At 34.0% G+C, this 22,975-nt stretch overlaps 1 protein-coding gene across 2 annotated transcripts in view; it reads left to right on the top strand.

Moving 5' to 3' along the window:
- CENPI (centromere protein I) overlaps window positions 1-20,072 on the top strand; it is a 57,099-nt gene extending 37,027 nt beyond the window's left edge. For both annotated transcript variants that reach the window (XM_006920713.3, XM_015596227.2), the window contains exons 16-21: window positions 698-833; window positions 1,708-1,832; window positions 2,830-2,878; window positions 3,006-3,224; window positions 15,603-15,644; window positions 16,320-20,072. In XM_006920713.3, coding sequence (XP_006920775.3) covers window positions 698-833; window positions 1,708-1,832; window positions 2,830-2,878; window positions 3,006-3,224; window positions 15,603-15,644; window positions 16,320-16,421 — 673 coding nt within the window. In that variant the 3' untranslated portion in view covers window positions 16,422-20,072. The remainder of the gene's footprint in view (window positions 1-697; window positions 834-1,707; window positions 1,833-2,829; window positions 2,879-3,005; window positions 3,225-15,602; window positions 15,645-16,319) is intronic.
- Window positions 20,073-22,975: the final 2,903 nt, after the last annotated feature.

Genomic DNA, 22,975 nt, shown 5'->3' with positions numbered 1-22,975 from the left:
AGACTATATACTAGTCCTTTTTCCTTGTGTATAACCATTGTAGGCTTCTTATATCAGAGGATAAAGCTATGAATTCACATTTCTAGGTCTCTTCCTAATCCACTCAACAGTTGATTGAAGGACAGGAGTGAGTAGATGGATGAATTGAACCCATTATACCCATGATTTAAAGAGACACAGTCCATTGATTTGGGAAGAATATAAAATATCCCCAAATAATATTTTCTAAAAGAATGAACGATGCCAAAAAGTTTACTAATTCAGTTTTAGAATAGAATTGGATTCCAGTTAAAGTGAAAATATTTTTCACAGCATTTTTAGCTCAGGAATTTGGGCAAAACTGGATTTTGATTTGTGTGCTTAGAAACTAATTTGCTGACTACCATGGTCTTTGGACATTGGATAGTAACCAGGATTATCTAGAATCTGTCTGGAGCTTAATCCTTTTTCTCCTCTGGTATTTACTAATAGAGCGATTGCTGAGGATGTTCTATGAATTGATCTTAATGTTTCCCTAGAGAGCTGTGTAGTTTTATGATCAATCACTGTGGTTTTAAAAAAAATAAGTTACACATTGAAGCACTGACCATTTTCTGAAATCCCTAACAACTTTGTGCTATATACTGTCCAGCTTTAGCTTAGAAGTTGTAAAGACTTTTGCTAATATGGATCTGATTGTCATGGTTTCTTATTGCAGAGAGACAACTTTCGGTGGATCCATGAACTCTGTGTCTGAACTGATTCACTATGTAGGATGGCTGTCCACCAATGCAATGCGCTTGGAAAGCAACAGCACTTTCTTGCTGCATTTTGTTTTGGATTTCTATGAGAAGGTAGTACACATCTCATTTTTACCCTAATATTTAGATTTTTCTGATGGCTTTCTGCTTTACTGGTCAGTTATTTAAATTTTATTTATATTCATTAAGTTGGGCTATAACTTTATTAGCATAATTCAAATAAACTTCATATTTTGAAGTTAATGATTGTATTCTCACTTGGATAACTGGCTTTCATAAAACAAAGTGGAAAAACAATGCCTTTTTTTCGAAAAGTCCAGATATCACTTTAATAGGCATTCTCCTGAATAATGTTGACCCTAGACAGAAGTCTGTCTCAAGCATCACTTTTTCCTCATTCCCAACCCCTGACAAAACCCAAAAGTACCTTGTTTCTTTAGCTCTCCACTTTACCTTTCTACATTTCTCTTAGCACCTATGATTCCGGTCTTCTTCCATTGTTTTATAGTGTTTGACCTGGACAAAACTATTATCCAGGAAGTAGCCACCAGTCTCAATTTTCCTGGCTTCTTCCCTTTCCCAGTACCTAGTTGTCTTGTGTTACATTTGCTTAGAGGCATGCTTCTAAGCTGTCTAGGTTGACAGCTAGCTAATATGATAAATCAATACTTATGAGACTTAAGGAGAAAGAAATGTTCCCTTTCTCTTTCTCCCCAAGTCTAAGATCTCTCTCAAGAAAAAAAGTGAGATTTTAATAATCTTCTAAAAATAATCCTCTATGGTAATAAGGTTGGTGTTTGGTGAGGTACATTTTAAGCAGACTTGTGGCCATGTATTTATGAATCAGGCACACCCCAACTTGACATTGTATTTATTGCTTATTCTCTACTGATAATTCTTTGGGTGAACACGGTTGAAAGATTCTGGGGAGTAATCAGTATACTGATGTTATCATTCTTCCCAAAAGGTATGTGACATATACATAAACTATAACATTCCGTTAGTGGTGTTATTTCCTCCTGGGATCTTCTATCTCGCACTCCTCAGTCTGGATTCCAGTATCCTGAACCAGCTCTGTTACATTATGCAGAGGTACAGTCTTTGTATTGTTTTATGATTTAATACATCATAATTTTATGTTCATTTTTCAACTATAAATTATAATTTGTAAATATACTAAAATAAATTTACTGTATATAATACAGTGAAAGATTAAACAATAAAATTATTATCCATTTCTTACCAGGGCCTTCGGAAATAGGAAACATGGCTTTTTTCAGGGGAATTACCTTCTAAGATGAGGCTATTTTAATTGTGTTTTTTTTAATGTCACAATGGGGGATATAGATTTAAAAAATTAATAGTTAAGAATCTTTTGTTCAGTGATACTGCTGCACTCAGCATTGTTAATTCTCATTGCTTTGTCTTAAAGAAAAATTAGTCATTTACTGACAACTGGTTTAGGTCTATGTAGCTTCTCTTGTGAAAAGAATATTTTCTGAGAGATTAGAGGATCTATTGCCAATTATATGAAATTGTAAGTATAATTTCTGATACCATCTACTTCTTTCACTTAAAGACTGAAATTCCTCTTTTAAGTACATAAGTATAGACTCTTTAGGCACAACTTGCAGGACTATGCCAAGGTTAAAATGTTTAAAAATTACTTTGATATAATAGTTCTCAGGCAAGAAAAAAGGATTGCATTTTTAAATTTCTTCCTTATCCTTTCTGTTGCATCTTTTTTCCACATTAAGAAAATATGTTCTGTATTAGTGACTGACTGCTTTTGAGCCTCTATTAATTATTTAATAATAAAATATTAAAAGCATTTTCTTCATTTTTTTACTTTTTTATTAAAGTATGTTTTACACACAGTTAAATGTACAACTCAATATTTGAGCCTCTAATGATTTTTATTCTTTGAGGATAATGTACCACAAAAGATTAAAAACCTTAACTAGACAGCTGGATATTTGCGTATGTGCACATCTGCATATATTTACATTCAAAATGTACACTTTTGTTTATATTTACATTTCAGAGACATTTAATGTTAAACATTCATTCTATTTGTTTTCCCTTTTAGATACCGTAAAAATTTGACAGCTGCAAAGAAAAATGAGTTGGTACTAAAGGTATGGACGACAAACCTCTGTGTTGTCATCATTGTTTAAAAATTGAGTGTAGATCTTTATGATCTGTTGGGAATAAGGAGGAAAGGGAGGATAGGCGATAATGACAATTTTTGTTCTTTCCCAATAGACAAAGTCAGAGTTCATATTTAGCAGCAAGACTTATCAAGAATATAATCACTATTTGACAGCCATGGTTGGTTGCTTGTGGACATCCAAACCCTTCCAGAAAGGATCATATATTGACTCCGAAGTCTTTAAAAAAGTTGGAGTAGCAAAGTATAAAAAGAGTTTAAATCTAGTTCATCACCCTGCTCTATTGAGTTATGCTGTTTCCTTTTTGCTACAGGTAAGAATATTTAAATGATTTTTAGATTTTATATAGGAATACTGGGATGGTAGAAGTAGGAAAAGCCATAAATTTAGTGTGTCTGCATTGCAAAACATGTGTTTAGTCATTCCTTTTTGAGTACCAGCTAAATTTTGGGCATTGTGGTAGAGTCAGTGACTCTAAGAAGAACTCACATGGTGTGCATATCAAATGTGTGGATGACACAACAAGATGGGATTACAAATACATTGATAGATTCCGGATTTAGAATTCCCTTAACAGACTGGAACATTGAGACATCTAAAAAATGGAGGGAAATGTACAGAATGAGGGAGATATTCATTGAATAAATGTTTAGTACATTCATGCAATGAACCAGACACTGTGGTCAACAAGACTCATCTGGGTATTGCCCTCATAGAGCTTACAGTCCAGTCAGGGAACAGTCATTAAACACATCTTAGAATAAAGAATGGTGAGTAATAAAGGGAGGGTACAGAGACTGATGAAAAATATACAAGGCTGCTATCCCAGTTCAAGCTCTATGAGTGATGTTAACTGGAATTTTAAAGGATGAACATGAGCTTGCCAAGACAGAGCAGTATTTGGCGAAAAGTGCAGATAGAAGAGGGGTCAGCAAACTATTTCTATAGAGGGCCAGACTGTAAATATTTTAGGCTTTCCATGCCAGTCTCTGTCAAGACTATCGAAGCTTGCCATTGTGGCATGAAAGCGGCCATAGACAGTGGGTAAATAAATGGGCATAGCTGTTTTCCAATAAAAGTTTCTTTCAAAAACAGGCATTGGACTGGATGTGGGCTGTGGACTGTGGTGTGCTGATGCTTGCAGTGTTGGAAGAACTTGAGTAGAATTGTAGAACTTGAGCAGGGATTCTACCCTGACTCAGCAGCAGCAGTACCCAGGGTGCCTTTCCAAAGTATACATCCTCCATTACTTCCCACTGAGATGCTGATTTAATAACTCTAGGGTGACATCCAGGACCTGCTTTTTTAATATAATTATTTTGATCTACAACAGGGATTGAGCCATTGGGCTATAGGCAATTTAGCATGTTAGGAGTTGAGGTTTTAAAATGTAGTCAAGGAGCAGATGGTGAAAAAAGTAATAGTGGTCTTCAAAAATCTATTGATTAATTTCAATTTTTGAATAAAAATTATACTTTTAAGTACAGAGAGGAATTTCAGAGGCCATGTATGTAGTTTAGTGGTTTTCTGATATTCCTTCCTTTTTTCTTGCCTTCATAATAACTTGCCTAATTTATCATATAACATATAAAAACTTGTTTCAAATGAATAGTATTAATATTACTATTAATAACGAGACTGCTACATGAAATTTGAAATAATTTTGTTCTTTTTGCCCCTAGACTAAATCCTACTAAAAATGTACACTGCACATACTATATTTTACATACAGTTCAGTATATTTGTTTCAGTTTATTTTCATTTTTTATATATTGCTTTTTTTCTTTTTAATTTAGTTTGATTCTTAGGATATGTAAAACATTTACACAGTTCCAAATTCTAAACTATAGAAATCTCACTTCTGTCCTCATCTTTTCTTTGTCTTTAGGTAGCCATTTTTATTGCTTCTTGTATTTTCCATTCAGTGTTAGTTACCTTTCTTTGAACTTAGTAAACATTGTTTAATAATCTATGTTTGATGAATTCTAATATCAGAAGTTTCTGTGTGTCTGTCTCTGTTGCCTCATTTTTCTTCATCATGTTGCTAATTTCTTTGTCTGATTATCTTTGACCATGTGCTGTATGCCTGGAGTAATTTTGTAGAAAGAATCAGAAATTAGAATGATATCTCCCTGCAGAGAGAACTTTTATTTGTTTCTCATGGGTACCTAGGGGTGCTCTTTTTCTTGGACTACCTTAATCCAAGATCCATGCCTGAGATTCCCCAGACATCAGGTGGACAGACTGCGAACGAACTCTTGCCCTGAAAGGATAGCCCTTTAGGTTTCTAGTTTATAGTAGGGGTTGCTTTATGAGTTCCCACTTTTGGCCAACCCTGTGCTTTGACTTTAGTCACCTTAGTCCTTCAAGACTGTAGAAGTGCAGCTCAGTTTTGCAGCTGATTCTTCAAGCTAAGAGTGATTCTGAGTATTAGGTTTACCCCTCTGAGTTCCGTATTCTACATTTTGGCTTAACTTACTGTAGATTTTGCCGTTCTTTACTGTAGTGGTAGCTCTTTGTTACATTTTTTACAAAACTTTTTAAAAAATAAATTTCAAATCTAGAAAAGTAGAGAGAATAGTATAATTAACCTCCATGTACCCATCACCCAGTTTGGTCTCTATTCCCACTGAGTTTTACACCCTCTAACACCCAATCTGGAAGCAAATACCAAATGTTATACAATTTAACTGTGAATGTTTCTTTATATACCCTAAAAAATATGGGCACTTTTATTTTTTTTTCTTTTTTTTTAACAGCTTTGTTAAGATATAATTCAAATACTATGCAATTCACCTATTTAAAGTGTATAGTTCGCTGACACTTTTAGTATATTCGTGGAGCTGTGCATCTATCACCACAATATATTTTAGAATATTTACATTATCCCAAAAAGAAACCCTGTGTCTCTTAGCCATCACTCTAGTCTCCCCATCCCCCCAGTTTTAGGCAAACACTAATCTATATATAGATTTGCTTATTCTGGAAATACGTAAAAATGAGCTCATACTATATATATTTTGTGACTGGTTTCTTTCACCTAGCTTAATGTTTTCAAGGTTTATCTGTGTCATAGCATGTGTCAATACTTCATTTGTTTTTACTTACAAATATTCCTTTGTGTGGATATGCTACATTTTCCTTATCCATTCATCAGTTGATGGACATTTAGGTTATTTCCACTTTCGGGCTATTATGAATTATGCTTCTATAAAGATTTGTGTGCAGCATTTTATGTAGACCTATGTTTTCATTTCTCTTGAGTATATACTTAAGAGGGGGAATGCTAGATCATACGGTATCTCTAGGTTTAACCATTGAAGGAACGTCCAGACTGTTTTCCAGAGTAGCTGCACCATTTTCCACTCCCACCAGCAGTGTGTGAGGGTTCTGTTTTCTCCATATCTTCCCCAAGAATTGTTGTTACCTGTTTGTTTTTTTATATATATTCTAGCCATCCTAGAGGATGTGAAGTGGTATATTGTGGTTTTGATTTGCATTTCCCTAATAGCTGTTGATGTTCAGCATCTTTTCATGTGTTTATTGACCATTTGTACATTTTCTTTGGAAAAAATGTCTATTCAGACCCTTTGTCCATTTTTAATTAGGCTATTTGTGTGTTATTGACTTATAAGAGTCATTTCTATATTCTAGACTCAAGTTGCTTATCAGATAAGGGATTTGCAGAAATCTGTGGGTTGTCTTTTTACTATTTTTGTTGGTTTCTTTTGCAGGACAAAAACTTAATTTTGATGAACTCTAATTTATGAATTTTTTTCTTTTTTTCTTTTTAATGCCTTTTTTGAAGTTTATTGGGGTAACATTGGTTAATACAATTATATAATTTTCAGGTGTACATTATCATTTGACATCTGTATATTGTATTGTGTGTTTACCACCCAAAGTCTCGTTTCCTTCACCTATCATATACTTGATCTTCTTTACCCACTTCACCCTCCCCCTACCCCCTTTAACCATAGATAGATGATTAAAGGGAATTTTTTCTTTTATCACTTGTGCTTTTTTTTAATGCCTCCCCATTTCTTCCTTTTCCCAGACCCTGGCAACCACCATTTTGTTCTCTGCTCCTATGAGCCTGATTATTTTTGTTTCATCATATAAGTGATATCATGTAGTATTTGTCCTTCTGTGTTTTGCTTATTTCACCTAGCAGGATTTCCTTCTTCTTAAAGGCTGCATAATATTCCATTGTGTGTATATACCACATTTTTTCTATTAATTCATCTGTTGATGGATATTTAGGTTGCGTTCATGTTTTAGATATTGTGAATAATGCTACAGTGAACATGGGTATGCAGATACCTCTTCAAGATGCTGATTTTAATTCCTTTGGATTTGAATCTGTACTATATGATCTGTTTTTCATTTTTTTAGACATCTCAATACTGTTTTCCATAGCAATTGCACCGGTTTACATTTCCACTAACAGTACACAGGGTTGCCCTTTCTTCACATCCTGGCCAACATTTGTTATCTTTTTGTTTTTGTTTTTGTTTTTGTTTTTTGATAAAAAATTAACAGGTATAAGGTGACACCTCACTGTGATTTTGATTTGCAGTTCCCTGATGATTAGCAATATTTAGTATCTTTTCATTTATCTGTTAGTCATTTATATGTCTTCTTTGGAGAAATATCTCTTCACTTCTCTTGCCCATTTTTTAATCAAGTTTGTAGTTTTTTTTTTGCTGTTGATTTGTAAGTGTTCCTTATATATTCTGAATATTAACCTTTTATCAGATATATGGTCTGCAAATATTTTTTCTCATTTAGTATGGCTGCCTTTTAATTTTTGTTGATTTTTTTCCTTTGCTATATAGAAGTTTTTTAGTTTGATGTTATCCCACTTGTTTAGTTTTACTTTTGTTTTTTTTTTTTTTTTGTCTGTGCTTTTGGTGTCATGCTCAAGAAATCATTGCCAAGGCCAATGTCCAGAAACCTTTTCCCTTTGTATTCTTCTAGGAGTTTGACAGTTTTAGGTCTTATGTTTAAGTCTTTAGCCCATTTTAAGTTAATTTGTGTGCATGGTGTAAGATAGGGGCTCAATTTCATCCTTTTGCATGTGGATACCCAGTTTTCCCAGCACCATTTATTGAAGAGACTGCCTTTTTGCAATTGTGTATTCTTGGCACTCTTGTAAAAATCAGTTGACCATACATGCAGGAGTATACTTCTGAGCTCTCTATTCTGTTCTGTGGATTTATATCTGTCTTTATACCAGTACTATACTGTTTTGATCACTGTGGCTTTGTTACATATTTTCAAATCAGGAAGTGTAATGCCTCCAGCTTTGTCCTCCTTGTTCACAATCGCTTTGACGATTCAGGTTGTTTTGTGGTTACGTATGACTTTTGTGATTTTTTTTCTATTTCTGTAAAGAAGGCCATTGGGATTTCGATAGAGATTGCATAGAATCTGTACGTCGCTTTGACTAGTATGGACATTTTAACAACATTAATTCTTCCAGTCTATGAACATGGATGTCTTTCTATTTATTTGTGTATACTTTAATTTTTTATCACTGTTTTATAGTTTTCAGTGTACATGTCTTTCACCTCCTTGATTAAGTTTATTCCTAAATATTTTATTCTTTTTTTAAACTATTGCAAATGATGTTTTCTTAATTTCCTTTTTGGATAATTGGTTGTTAGTGTATCTCTTCTGCTTTTGATGTCATAGCTAAGAAATCATTGCCCAACCTAAGATCATGAAGATTTACTCATTTGTTTTGTGTGTTTTATAGTTTTAGCTTTTATATTTAGGTTTTTGATCCATTTTGCATTAATTTTTGTTTAGGATGTGATACAGGTATTCAACTTCATTTTTTTGCGTGTAGCTGTTCAGTTGTCCCAACATCATTTGTTGAAAAGACTGTCTTTCCCTCATTAAAATGTCTTAGCATGCTTGTCAAAAATCGGGTGACCATAGATGTGTGGATTTATTTGGGACTTTCAACTCCTTTCCATTGATCTACATCTTTCTTTGTGCCAGTACAACACTATCTTGATTAGTGTAGCTTTGTGATAAGCTTTGAAATCAGAAAGTATGAGACCTCCAGCTTTGTTCTCCTTTTTCAAGGTTGTTTAAATTATTCTTGGTCCCTTGAAATTCCGTATGAATTTTAGAATTAGCCTGTCAGTTTCTACAAAGAACCAGCTGGGATTCTGATAGGTAATGTCTTGAATCTGTAGATCAATTTGGATAGTATTGCCATCTTAACAATGTTATGCCTTCTAATATGTGAATATAGGATGGTTTCATTTTTATTTAGATCCTCTTTCACTTTCTTCAATGTTTTGTAGTTTTCATAGTATAAATTTTACACTTTAAATTTATTCCTGAGTGTTTTATTTTTTGATGTTATTATAAATGGGATCGTTTTATTTTATTTTTGATTGCTTTATTGGTGCTGTATAGAAATGTAATTGATTTGTTCATATTGATCTTATATCCTGAATCCTTGTTGAACTCGTTTATTAGCTGTTATAGCTTTTCAGTGGATTACTCGGAGTTTTCTATATATAAGATTATACCTTTTACAAACATAATTTTATTTCCTCTTTTCAAATCTGGATGCCTTTTATTCTTTTTCTTGTCCAATTGCATTCCCTAGAGCCTCAGATACAATGAACATTAAAGAACTGTGGCAAGAATGAACAAGTTTGTTTTTTCCTTGATCGTGGGAGAAACAATTCAGTTTTTCACCAGTATGATGTTAGGAGTTTCCATGGGTGTCCTTTATTGAGTTGAGGAACTTCCCTTTTGTTTTTAGTTGAATGTTTTTTATCATGAAAAGGTGTTGAATTTTGTGAAATGCTTTTACTGCTTCTACAAACATAATCATGTGTTTTTTGCCTTTTTTCCTACTGATATGGCATATTACATTAATTGATGTTCGATGTTTAACCAACCCTACATTCCTGGGATAAATTCCACTTGGTAATGGGGAAGAATCGCTTTACACATTGCCATATTTGGTTTCCCAGTAGTTTGTGGAGGATCAGGGATACTGATTTTTCTTTGTGAAGTCTTTGGTTTTAGTTTCAGGTTAATTCTAGCCTCATAGAATAAGGAAATATTCTCTCTCTTACTCTTTGGAAAAGTTTGTAAAGGATGAATTCTTTAAATATTTGATAGATTTTATTAGTACAGCCATATGGTCATGGGCATTTTTTAGTGGGGAGGTTTTAAATGACTGTTTAATGTCTTTTCTTGTTAGAGATCTATTCAGATATTCTCTTTTATCTTGAGTCACTCTCAACATTTAGTTGTTTTTTCTAAAATTTGTCCATTTCATATAATTTATTGGTCTACCTTAGAATACTTTTTTTTCTATAAAGTGCTTTCCCTCTTTTCATTTCTGATTTTAGTAATTTGGATTTTTTTTTTTTTTTTGCTTATTTAGTCTAGCTCAAGGTTTATCAATGTTGATCTTTTCAAAGTACCAAATTTTGGTTTATTGTTTCTTCTCTACTTATTTTTGTTTTAAATTGTAATTGTGGTTAAATACAATAATGTAAAATTTACTATCTTAACCATTTTAAGTATAGAGTTCAGTGACATTAAGTATGTTCACACTGTTGTGCTGCCATTAACACTGTCCATCCACAGAGCTCTTTTTACGTTATAAAACTGAGACTCTGTATCTATTAAATAATATCTCTTATTCCCTCCTCCCCACAGCCCTTTGCAATCTTCATTCTACTTTCAGTCTCTTTGAGTTTGACTACTCTTGATACCTCATATAAGTCCTTTTGTAAATAGCTTACTTCACTTAGCATAATGCCTTTGAGGTCTGTCTACATCGTAGCATGTCAGAGTATCCTTCCTTTTTAAGACTGAATAATATTCCATTGTATGTATATACTACATATTGTTTATCTGTTCATCCTTCGATGGATACTTTGGTTACTTCCAACTTTTGGCTATTGTAAATAATAACTGCTGTGAACATGGTTATAAAATTATCTGTTCAGGTCCTTGCTTTCAGTTCCTTTGGTTATATACCCAGAAGTAGAATTGCTGAGTCATATAGTAATTCTATTTTAACTTTTTTGAGAAAACACCATGCTGTTTTCCATAGACGTTTCCATATCAATTTTACATTTATACCAGTAGTGCACAGGGGTTCCAGTTTTTCCATGTCTTCACCAGCACTTATTATTTTGTTTTGTTGTTGTTTGTTTGTTTGTTTTTGTCTTTTAATAGCCGCCCTAATGGATATGAGGTGGTATCTCATTGTGGTTTTCGTTTTCATTTCTGTAATAATTAATGGTGTAGAAAATATTTTCACGTGCTCATTGGCCATCTGTATATCTTCTTTGGAGAAATGTCTTTTGAAGTCTTCTCCCTATTTTTTAAATCAGATTATTTTGGGTTTTGTTTTATGGTTGAATTGTAGGAGTTCTTTATATAAAAAGTTTGGATATTAACCTCTTATCAGATACAAGATTTACAGAAAATTTTCCCCATTCCGTAGGTTGCCTTTTCATTCTGTTGGTTGATTCCTTTGATACATAGAAGTTTTAAGTTTGATGCAGTCCTACTGGCTATTTTTTTGTTTCTTTTTGCTTTTGTTGCTTGTACTTTTCATGTTATATCCAAGAAATCATTACAAAATCCGATGTCATAAAGCTTTCTTCCTATGTTTTCTTATATGAATTTTATATTTAAAGTCTTATATTTAGGTCTTTAATCCATTTTGAATTAATTTTTGTATGATGTAAAGTAAGGTTCCAACTTTATTCTTTTGCCTGTAGATACCCAGTTTTTCCTGCACCATTTGTTGAAGAGACTATTCTTTCCCCTTTGAGTGGTCTTGACACCTTTGTCAAAGATCGTTTGATCATATACATGAGGGTTTATTTCTGAGCTCTTTATCCTATTCTATGGGTCTGTATGTCTTCATGCTAATACCACATCGTTTTAATGTAACTTTTTAGTATTGAAATCAAATCGTGCGACTTTTTATATTCTTTATTTATTTAATTTATTTCTGCTCTCATCTTTATAATTTACTTCCTTCTTGCTTTGGTTTTAGTTTTACCTCCTTTTTTAGTTTCTTTAAGACAGTAGGTTAGATTATTGAATTGAGATCTTCCTTTATTTTTAATGTAGGTGTTTACAGCCCTGACTCCTCGGCCATACTCACTAGGAAGAAACAGGTCATGGCTCCCATGACCCACACACTCTCTGTTCCTATGGAATTTTAGTATTTTTCTTGAATAAATATTTTTATGTTTGCTGTATGTCCTTAGGACAATTTCTAGAGACATTAAGTGCTGGGTTTTAAAAATTGTTTTTGTCAGCTTTGCCCATTTTGCTGGGGAGTGGGTCCCCAGAATTCCTCATGATCTCATCCTGAGAGAGCAACTCCATGTGGACACTTTTTATGATAAGGCAACCACTCTCAGTTTCTTAAATATCCTTCCAGAGACATACTGTATATTTCTGTGTAAATAATCTTTTTCAAAACTATATACTATACATACTTTTCTTCTTGATTTTTTTTGACTTAATATCTTGGCTTTCATTTACTATTTGTACATAACGGGCTGCTTCATTCTTTTTGATGTCTGTAGTATTTCATTGTATGGCGCTAACATAAGTTAAACATATTATTTATAAGTTGAGCATTTAAATTGTGTCTAATCTTGCTATTAAATTATACTTTAGTGAATTTTCCTGAACTGTATGCATCATTTCAAACATATGCAGGTGTGTTTACTGGATAAAATTGCTCCAAGTGGAATTGCTTTCAAATGGATATATCTTTTTAATTTTGCTAGGTACTGTCAAATTGCTTTCAGTAGAGGTTACACCAGTTTACATTACCGCTAACAATGAATGGGTGTCCATTTCTCCATACCCTGTCAACACAGTTGCATCCAATTCTTATTTGGAAAAGCATGTAATGAATCATAGGAGTAGAGTTGATTTTCATAAGCCAATTTTTTTTTTCTCCTAGACAGTGTGTGTGTGTGTGCGTGTTAATTATAAAGCTCAGTCTCTAAAGTAGTAAATTTTAACAACTTGGACATAGGTAAGCAAATTTATTTTGTGGGATCAAGAATCGATATATTCTTTTAAATGAGAAAATGGTTTTTAAAATGTTTAAGGAAGGCTGGTTCTGGAAGGTTAAATTCTAGTGGCATAGAGCACATTTGGCAGAAGGTGAAGCTGCCATTTTTGTAATCAATGATGTTTATATATGGTTCTGAAAATACCAGGCTTTAATACTGCTCTTTCTTTTAAAAGAGTGCCTTTTGAGTTTGCCTTCATTATCACCAATATCTCACTGTCTAAGTTAGCTTACTTTTGAGGTGGTAAAAATAACCTCTGATACCATGTTAGTATGATTTAATTTTGGCAATTTTATTTTACTGAATTATCACATTATAAATATTTTAAATTAGCCAGATTTTGGGAGATGATTCAGTAGTTTAATTTGGCCAATCAGTTCTCAGTATCAAAGAATTCAGCTCTCTTAATGAGTTGAGATATTGTGAACATTTGTAGAGCCTGAAGGTTTTCTTATCATAAATTACCTTTGAATTAATAGCTAGTTGTTCTTTTCATTCAACAAATATTTATTTAGTGTCCATTATATATCTTGCACTAGGAATACAGTGCTTAAGAAAATGGATGCCATCTTTGCCCAAATGGAGTTTATATGCTAATGAGAACAAACAATAAGCAAGTAATGAAATAAGTAGACATGATAATTTTAAATTTTGAGAAAGACTGTGAGGGACATAAGCAGGGTGGGATGAGAGAGAGAGAGTGACTGGAGAGTTGTTGAGGATGAGTGTTCAAGAGGGCCTTTTTGCAGAGGTGATGTTTGATCTGAGATTTCTTCTTAAAGATGAGAATAAGCCAGCCTAGGAATAGCTGGAAGAATGTTCCAGGCATTGAGAACAGAACAATGGCTCAAGGGGTTCAAGGGGAAAAGGCAGGCCAGTTTGACTTAGTGGTTCAAGAACAAGAGGGAAAATGGAATGAGATAAAGTTGGAGAAATACAGGGGCCATCATCTATCTTGCATGTCTGTTAGGAGTGACATGGGAAACAAAAGATTTTTAAGCAGAGTTGTAGTATGATCTGAGTTGATGTTTAATGGAGATCACTTTGGCTTTTTCATGGAGGATAAGAGTAATAAAAGGAGGCCCAGGTGGAAGCAGGGCCACCAACCATGAGGCTATTGATAGAGTTTAGATAAGAGATACTAATATTGGTTTGTATTCAAGTGGTGGTAGTAGAGATGGATAGAAGTGGAATGATTTGAGATGTATTACAGAGGTAGAAACAGGAGAGGTTATTTTGTTTATTGAGAGAAGGCAAGTTGAGAATCAAGTTCTGTTTTAACCTACGTAAGTTTGAGGTATCTGTTAGACATCTAAGAAGAAATGTAAGTAGGTGGTTTGAAATGAGGGCTTGGAGCTCAGTTGAGGGGTTGGAACTAGAAAAATATATATGGACTTCATCAGCATGGACTGTATTTCATCAGTTCCAAAAACACTTTTTAACTTCTCAGAGATCAGGATACATCTTTTCTGATTGATGTCAGCCAGGCAGCAATCATGACATAGTTGTCATTTGCTGTTTTTGCGTGTGCATAGGCAGATTGCCAGAATCAGACTTTGTAGAATGGATGTCAGCAGCTTGGGAAAAATTTTTGGAGACAATATTAGAGCGCTGTTTTAAGTTTCAGAAACCAAATGACGTGGAGGAAGAGGGGAGGGAAGTGGTGAACCATACATGTTATGGACTTTTCTTGAAACAGGAGCCAAAAGTAGGTTAACTTGATGTAACTGGGACCCCAGCACCAATAGCTTTTAGTTCTTTTAAGAAATGCTGCATCATCAACACTCTGGCACAGAGGATGCTATTGTGAGAACATAGATATCCACAACTTTTGAGTAGAAATGTAATTAAGAAGAGTTGGAGTCTGAATGTAAAGTTTAGAAATACTTTTACTACTTCATTTTGTATATATTTACCATTTCATGTTTATAAAAATGATATGAACAAAATTTGCCTACATCTAAAACTTTCAGTTATTATAAAATAAAAAATTCTAAGTGTCAAGAAGGTATTGTGTTATATATAGTTTAGTAACAGAGTTTTTTCTTAGTGATGTATAGAAATGTTTTTAGAATTGATGGCTTTTCAGTAAAATATGGTGATAGTTAAGGCCAGGGAATAAATGGGATCACTTAAGTCTGAGTTTTCATAAGGAATTACAGAGTTTTATAGAATCTTCTGTGCACACAGACTGCCTTACCAGACTTCCTCCTCATCCTTCAAGACTCAGTTTGGGTATCTTATTCCTCAGAAAAAGCCTTCTCTCTGGTAATTCCATCTTCATCCCAGTGGCTGAACACAGAATTAAAAAAAAATGAGGCCATAGATTAGCAAAATGGTGCCCACTTTAGCATCTGTGATTTTATTTTCCTTCTCTTTGTGCTTCTAGGAAGAAATGTGGAAGGTTATAGCAGATGTTTATTTAGAAGAATCTAAGAATGATGGTAGGAACAGAATGTAGCAAATGAATCAGACAGTAAATAGCCATCTTAATTTTCTGGTAATTTTTGCTAACCAAATATTTTCATCTCCATATGATGCTACTTCCTTATTTTAATTTATTTTTTATGTGTGTGTGTGTGTGTTTTAAGGAACGGCCAGAAGAAAGGACAGTAAACATGAGCTCTATTCGGGTAAATAAATTTATTTTATCATGTTCAGGGATTTTATACAACTTTATATCATCAAAAGAATTTATACTTTCACTCTTCTTCAGATCTTAAGTCTGATGCCTCCAAAAAATCAAAGTAAAGTGTTTGCTTTTTGAATTAATTTATGTGAATTTATTGGCACATAGTTTCTATAGTCTTATCTAGAGATGTAACTAGTCATAGTTTGACTCTTGTTATTGTGACCGTGTGTCTCATTTTAGAGTGCAGTTTCATGTATTCAAAGTGTGACTATAATAAGGCTGATTCAACAAAACCGAACACAGTTGTCTTGTTATTACAGAAACTCTGCTGTGTTCATGTTTAACATAATGTTTGTTCCCATGTTATCTATTTTAGATGCTGAATTCCTAGAGAGTGGGAATGATGACCCATTTCCATTTCACAGTACTTACTCAGTTGAACAGCTAAATTTTTTTGCCAGTGCAATAAAAAGAATGTTTAGCCCTTAAACATTGGGTGCTTTCTGGTTTGAATATTACTTAATGATTGAGTTCCAGTTGTGAACCTGTCTCCTCTGAGCTAACTCTTCATATGTGTACCCAAGATGCTGGGAACTCTTCCTAGGCAAAGAAGAGGAGGTAGAGAATAAACATAGTAAATATTTGATGAGTAATTTTCCCCTTTTTGTGCCTACAGGGAAAGAAATGGAACTGGTATTTGGACTATTTATTTTCAGAGGGGTTACAAGGCTTGAAACTTTTCATAAGAAGTAGTATTCATCGTTCTTCTGTCCCCTGATCAGAGAGTATAAATCCCATGATCAACATGAAATGAATGCTGACAGAAACAAACCGAGCATACTGGACTAATTTCCTTCCTTGTTGCTAGAGAGGCCAACTGGCTCAACTTGAGTTTCCAAATTCTTTTCACCAGCAGACTGACATTCTTAGTGAGTGCTTAGACTGGCCTTCTATCTATGGCTCAGGAGAACTTTGATGTGGTTAATTTTGTTTTTCAGGATCTAAATTCTTTAGCCTACTAGTGAAAAATGATTTCATTATTAAGCTTTGCCTTTTAACAAATTTTATATAAAGAGATACATCGTCATGTGCTGAGATTTTTCACATTGTGGAGTATAAGCTGCTTTGATGAAAGAGAACAAGTAATACAGTGACAGTTAAACGATGGACATATTCATGCAAAATACTCTGCTGCCTCCATGAAACCTCTGTGGATATTGCCACTTTTTTTCTGGCTTTATTGAAATACAATAGACAATTAGTTTTTTGTATTTACATTGTATAATCAATGAGGTTTTTTTTCCAATTATAGTTGGCATACAATAACATACCAGTTTAAGATGTACAGCATAGTGATCCCCACTTACATATTTATTACAACATTATTAACCGTCTTCCCAGGCTATACTCTGCATCTCCATGTCAATTCTGCAACTATGCTTTTTGTACCTCTTAATCCCTTTGCCTTTTTTTGCCTTCCTCCTCCAACCTCCCTCCCTTTATTGCCACTTTTCTTACTGTGAACAGCAGTACCAACACCAGATTAACAGGATACATTACTAACTCTAAAAGCTGGCTCTAAGTAGTTGGTAGATTCGTTGGCCTTCACTGGTAGCAATTTGATGAGAGAAGCAAGAGGAGAGAATTGTGGGATAATCGAGACATTCCTATTTATTACTGGTTTGATTTCATGAAATTGCTCTATTTTGTATGTCTGTGTATATATCCCTTTTTTAAGTCTTCAGGCACAAATTAATTAATTGCAACTTTATTTTCAGGGATAATTCTGAAGCTTAAAAATGTGTATAATAGCTAAAATATGCTGAAAATTTACTATAAAATTTTGCTTCAGTGCTACTGAATAACTCTCCCTTTTAATAAAATTCATATCATTTGAGAGAAATCAAACAATTTTTGTTTTTAAGAACTACATTTTTGTAGTTCTTTTTTCTCTTTCGAAGCAAAACAAAATAAACAATATTACTGGGTAAATGTTCAGAATAGAATCCCATTTATCCATTCACTTTTTGATTCAATACATATTTATTGAGCTTACTTTGTGCCAGATAGCCTTCTGCATGCTGTGACCAATACAAAGTACCTGCTTTTGTGGAATTTACTATATTCCATTGGGGAAGACAGATAATAAAAATGTAAATAAATATATGACATCAGGTACTATAAAGAAAAAGCAAGGAATAGCGACAGAATGTTGAGAGGGTCGCAATTTTAGATAAGTTGGTTAAAGAAGGCCTGTTTGAGTTGGTGACATATGCAGAGACCCTAATGAAATAAGCGCATGGGCCATGTGAATATTTGAAAAAAGAGCATTCTAGGCAGAGGTAAAGTCAATTAAAAGGGCTTAAAAATATTAACTTATTTGGACTGTTTGGAGAATAGCAGAGAGGCCTGTAAGGATATAAAATAGTGATTAAGGGAGAAGAATGGTAAGAAATGAAATAAGAGAAAGCCGGAGAGTAGTTCTTGAAGGCCCTTATAGCTCGGTATGGATATGTAATGGGAAGCCATTAGAAGGATTGAGAGCCAGAAGAATAACATAATTTGACTTACCTGTACAGAGCTTCTGTGTGAAGTTTGGACCGAAGAGGATTTAGGGTGAAAGAGACAAGTTAGGTTATTACAGCATTCCGGACAAGAGTCTTAGACTAGTATGGTTGATGAGGAGATGGTTAGATATTTGGTTCAGGCTCTACTTAAAGGTAGAGAAGATAGGATCTGCTGATGATGGGTATAAGGAGAGCTAAAGAGAGGGTAAAGGATGACTCCTAGGCTTTTGACTGAGCATCTGGGTGAATTCTAGGATGCAGAAGTGAGAAATACTGGAGGAGGAAGGGATGTAGAGAAGTATGGAATCGAGATTTCTATTGTGGCCATGTTAGGTTGGAGATAATGAGTAGGCAGTTGGATATCTAAGTCTAGAGTTCAAGGTACAAGTTGAGACCTGGCAGAATTCATTTGGGTGTCATTGGTGAATAGCCATGACATTGGATGAGATCACAGTGCAGCTAGGAAAGAGAAAGTGACAAAGGACTGAGCCCTGGGGTATACTAACATTAAGAAGTAGAGAAGAGGAGGAACTAGCAAAAGACTGAGAAGAACCCTCCAGTGAGCTAGGAAAAGTCAGGAGACTGGTGTGCTGGAAGCCAAGTGACAAAAGTGTTTAAAAAGGAGTATTTAATGGTGTGGAATTTTGCCTATATACCTGGAAAAAAGCTTTAGCTGCTTCAAAGTAAATGTGATAGCTTCCCCAATAGGTAACCTCATATAGAGAATCCTTTTTTTTTTAAGTTTTATACTCCTAATAACTGTTTTTGTTGTTTTTCAGAACATGATATTTTGATCTTTAAGATCACATAGAACTTTCCATTGTGAGAAGGGATTTGATTATTTAACTCCTAGCAATATTCAGATTATTGAAGAAACTTTTCTAAACGTAAATTAATGTTACAGAAGAAAAAACTTTTTCTCTTAGGTTTGCCATTTGTTCAATAATTATTCCCTGGGCATCTTTTTTGCCCCAATTGTTCTCTTGATCAGTGTTTTAATTCACTTAAGATTAAATACATGGCTATACAAATAAGCCAAACCTAATTATTTGAAAACTCTTGAAGGATCTTCATGACTAAGTAAAACAAGATTTGTATAAGAATAGCTCTTTTCCTTCGGTGAAAAAATTTCTAGAAAAATATAGAAATTTTGGTTTGCTATCTCAATTGTGTAAAAAGAATACTTTCTTAGTATTTGTGTAAAATTGTTGACATAAATATTGACTTAATGTTCAATGATAAAGTTATTAGATTTCTAGCATTTTATTTTCCTTTTTATCATAACTTCTTCCTCTAGGCCTTGGGCATGATCTAGAAAGAAACGTAGATAAGTCTGTGGTGCTTCATATAACTTTTATCAACATAGTAGTAATTTTCTCTTTACCTTTTATATCACAAAATGGTTTACTGTAAAGAAAAAAAAAGAATCTAAAATTGGTAGTATATTTTTAAAGATTTCTTTTTAATTGATACTACTTTTCATTTAAATTTTTAGGTTTTTAAATAGAGTCATAAGGAAATTCTGTTTCTAATAAATATGCATTCTGTGGGCTGAATATTTGTGTGTCCTCCCCTCAAATTCATATGTTAAAACCCTAACCCCCAATATGATGGTGTATGGAGGTGGGGACTTTAGGAGGTAATTAGGTCGTGAAGATGGAGCCCTCATGAATGGGATTAGTGCCTTTATAGGAAGAGACAAGAAAGATATGACCTTTCTCTCCACCGTGTGAAGATATAGCAAGAAGGCAACTGTCTACAAGCTGAGAAGACTTTCACCAGAACCCGCCATACTGGTACCCTGATGTTGGACTTCCAGCCTCCACAATTGTGAGAAATAAATTGCTGGTGTTTTTAAGCCACCCAGTGTATGGCATTTTTGTTATAGCAGCCTGATCTGACTAAGACAGTGGGCAACAATGTTTAACAGAATATATTGTTGACTTGAATTATCAGTGCTTTATTTTCATAATACTCAAAAAAGGATAGCTTTCCAAGGAGCATAATAGTACGTGTGAATTAAAGTCTACTTTTAAGTATATAACAATAAAACCAATTTTTTTCAGCTTGCTAGGAAGAATATTAGTGTATCTAATTAGATTTGGTACACAGAGCTAAAGGCTGGATGTTGGGAAGTCCTTCCATTGCTTCTAGTTCTAGGTTTGTCATTAATGAATTATATGACCTTAAACGCCAGTTAAATACTTTATCTCTTGATTCCTTCTTTGGTAAAATTTAGATTTTAATGTCTACTTTTCAAAGGTTTGGCATATAAAATGATAGAAAAATCTATAAAGTTTCATCAAGAAGCCAAAAGGGAAAAACAATATAAAAGCATTTCCTACCTTTTGTATAGCAAATCAAAGTACGACTTAAAGAAATGCAATGGAAGATTATCTATCTAAGAAGGCAGTAGCCTACCGAGGTAATGTGCATTTTCTATACTTTACTCTCTGAATGAACGGAGGTTGCCTGAGCCTTTCTGTAAAAAGTGCTGAAAGTATGAATGAATAAGGACCTATTTAATAGTTTGACATCCTGGGCAATTATGAGTATTCCAGCCCTGGATACAATAGCACAGTTATTATCATGTATGAAATTTAACAATACCGAATTTTTCATATGCTGTATTTTCCCCTTGTATATATTTGTAGGCAACTTTTTGTTACCGGGGGTAATGAGAGAATAAAGTATGTAATTTTTTTTAATTAAACATTTTTAACTTTTAAAAATTAGAAATTCATTTTTCTATTTGTAATCAGCTTTGTGCACTACATTAAATGCACGAACTTGATAACCAGTTTCTGCATAGTCAGTTGAAATTGTAATGCAAAGAACTTTCAGATGGTAATGTACAGAGCTCAAAATAGGTCTCTTCAGAAAAATATCTGTCTACTTGTTCAAAATTAGCAAAGATAATCATTTGAAGTCTCTGTTGAATGATAAAAGGATTTACAAGGAATTGAAAACCATTTTATTCAAAATCTGTAGAACCAGTAATAGTAGTAGGAGATTACAATTACTAACTAGAGGCTACACCACCACCCGCTCCAGTTGGTGTTACAAAAGAGGTATTCCAGTGGGATTGGCAAGCCAAATGGCAGCTCCCATCTCTCCCGGACACTGTTCCATAATACAGAGGTTCTGCCAAGGAGGGGGTCATAGAAAACCTCAAAGACCAGCAACACCGTGTCCCTGCTTGAGGTGCCTAACTTTATTTGGACTGTGGAGCAATTTATGCCTCCAGTGAATTTTCCAAAATAAAAGTCAGCTAATAATCAGTGGTGGCCAAAAGCATGGTATGATACCGGTAGAGGCAGACCGGCCAGAAGTTTATCAGGAAGATCAGCAAAAGAGACAGCAAAGGAAGCCTGATGATATGAAAGAATGTGCACATACCTAAGGCCACACTCTCAGGAGCAACTGGAGAGGAAACTGCTTTGTTGTTAGTCCTTGACTAATGGGACATATGGGACAAACTTGTAAAAGTCCCTGAAGTGCGAAAGCAGTATCCAAGACACACAGATCAAACAGCCAAAAATGAAAACCTTATTGATTCAAGGGCTTAAGCACAGCTCTGACCCAGGGATGACCCTTAGGAAGCCAGGTTTAAAGATAAAAAAAAAATACAGGAAAATTAGAGACTGCACATTGCAGGGGAATAGATTGAGTGTAGCTGAGTTACTAAACCTTGGAGCGACAAACCTTGGAGTGGGGCAGTCAATTTCCAGAGCTGCTGCAATATATTACCTAAACTCTTCAGATTAGTAAAAAGTTATAAGACATGCAAAGAAACAGGAACGTGTGACCCATAAACAGGGAAAAAAAAAAGTAGAAGTTGCCTTTAAGGGGCATCATATGTTGAACTTGGTGTACAAGGACTTCAAAGTAGCTATTATAAATATATTCAAAGACCTTTAAAAAGCTGTGTTTAAATAATTAAAGGAATATATTATGACAATGACTCATCAAAAAGAAAATGTCAGTAAAAGAGTACACACAGATATACACCCCAGGTGGAAATTCTGGACTTGAAAAGAGTGAAGAAAAATGAACAGAGCCTTAGAGAAATGTGCTACACAAATGCACTCATAATGGGTATACCAGAGGAGGAGACAAAAGGACAGAAAAAACTTTGAAGGAATATGAAGGAATAGTTTCCGATGTTGCCCCAAAGTTGAAAAACAGCCTGTATGTTGAAGATGCTCAAAAAAATACTGGAAAATCAAATTCAGCAACATATAAAAAGGACTATACTTCATGACCAACTGGTGTTTATCCCAGTAATGTAAAGTTGGTTTAACATCAATGTGACACATCATATCAAAACATTGTTTAAAGAAAGTAAAAATATATCTAATAATGCAAAGACATTTCATAGATTAGAAGACTGAATATTGTTAAGATAGCAATACTTCCCAAATTGATCTACAGTTTCAGTACATCCCTATCAAACCCCACCTGGCATTTTGTAGAAATATTCAAGCTGATCCTAAACTTCAAATGGAAATGCAAGGGGCCACAAATAAAACAATGCTGAAAAAACAAAATTGGAGACCTCACACTTCCCGATTTCAAAGCTTAATACAAAACGACACTAATCAAGACAGTGTTGTGCTGGCATAAGGATACGCACAGATCATTGGAACAGAATGATCCAATGGAACAGAGTCCAGAAATAAACCTGTTAATCTGGGGTCAATTTGATTTTTTTAAGGGCCAAGTTAAGTTTAATTTGATTTTTTAAATTATTATTATTTTTTTT

Source organism: Pteropus alecto, unplaced genomic scaffold, assembly GCF_000325575.1.
Source record: "Pteropus alecto unplaced genomic scaffold, ASM32557v1 scaffold179, whole genome shotgun sequence".
Taxonomy (NCBI): domain Eukaryota; kingdom Metazoa; phylum Chordata; class Mammalia; order Chiroptera; family Pteropodidae; genus Pteropus; species Pteropus alecto.
The sequence above is the reverse complement of the archived record's forward strand: the minus strand, read 5'-3'. Positions and strand labels throughout refer to the sequence as shown.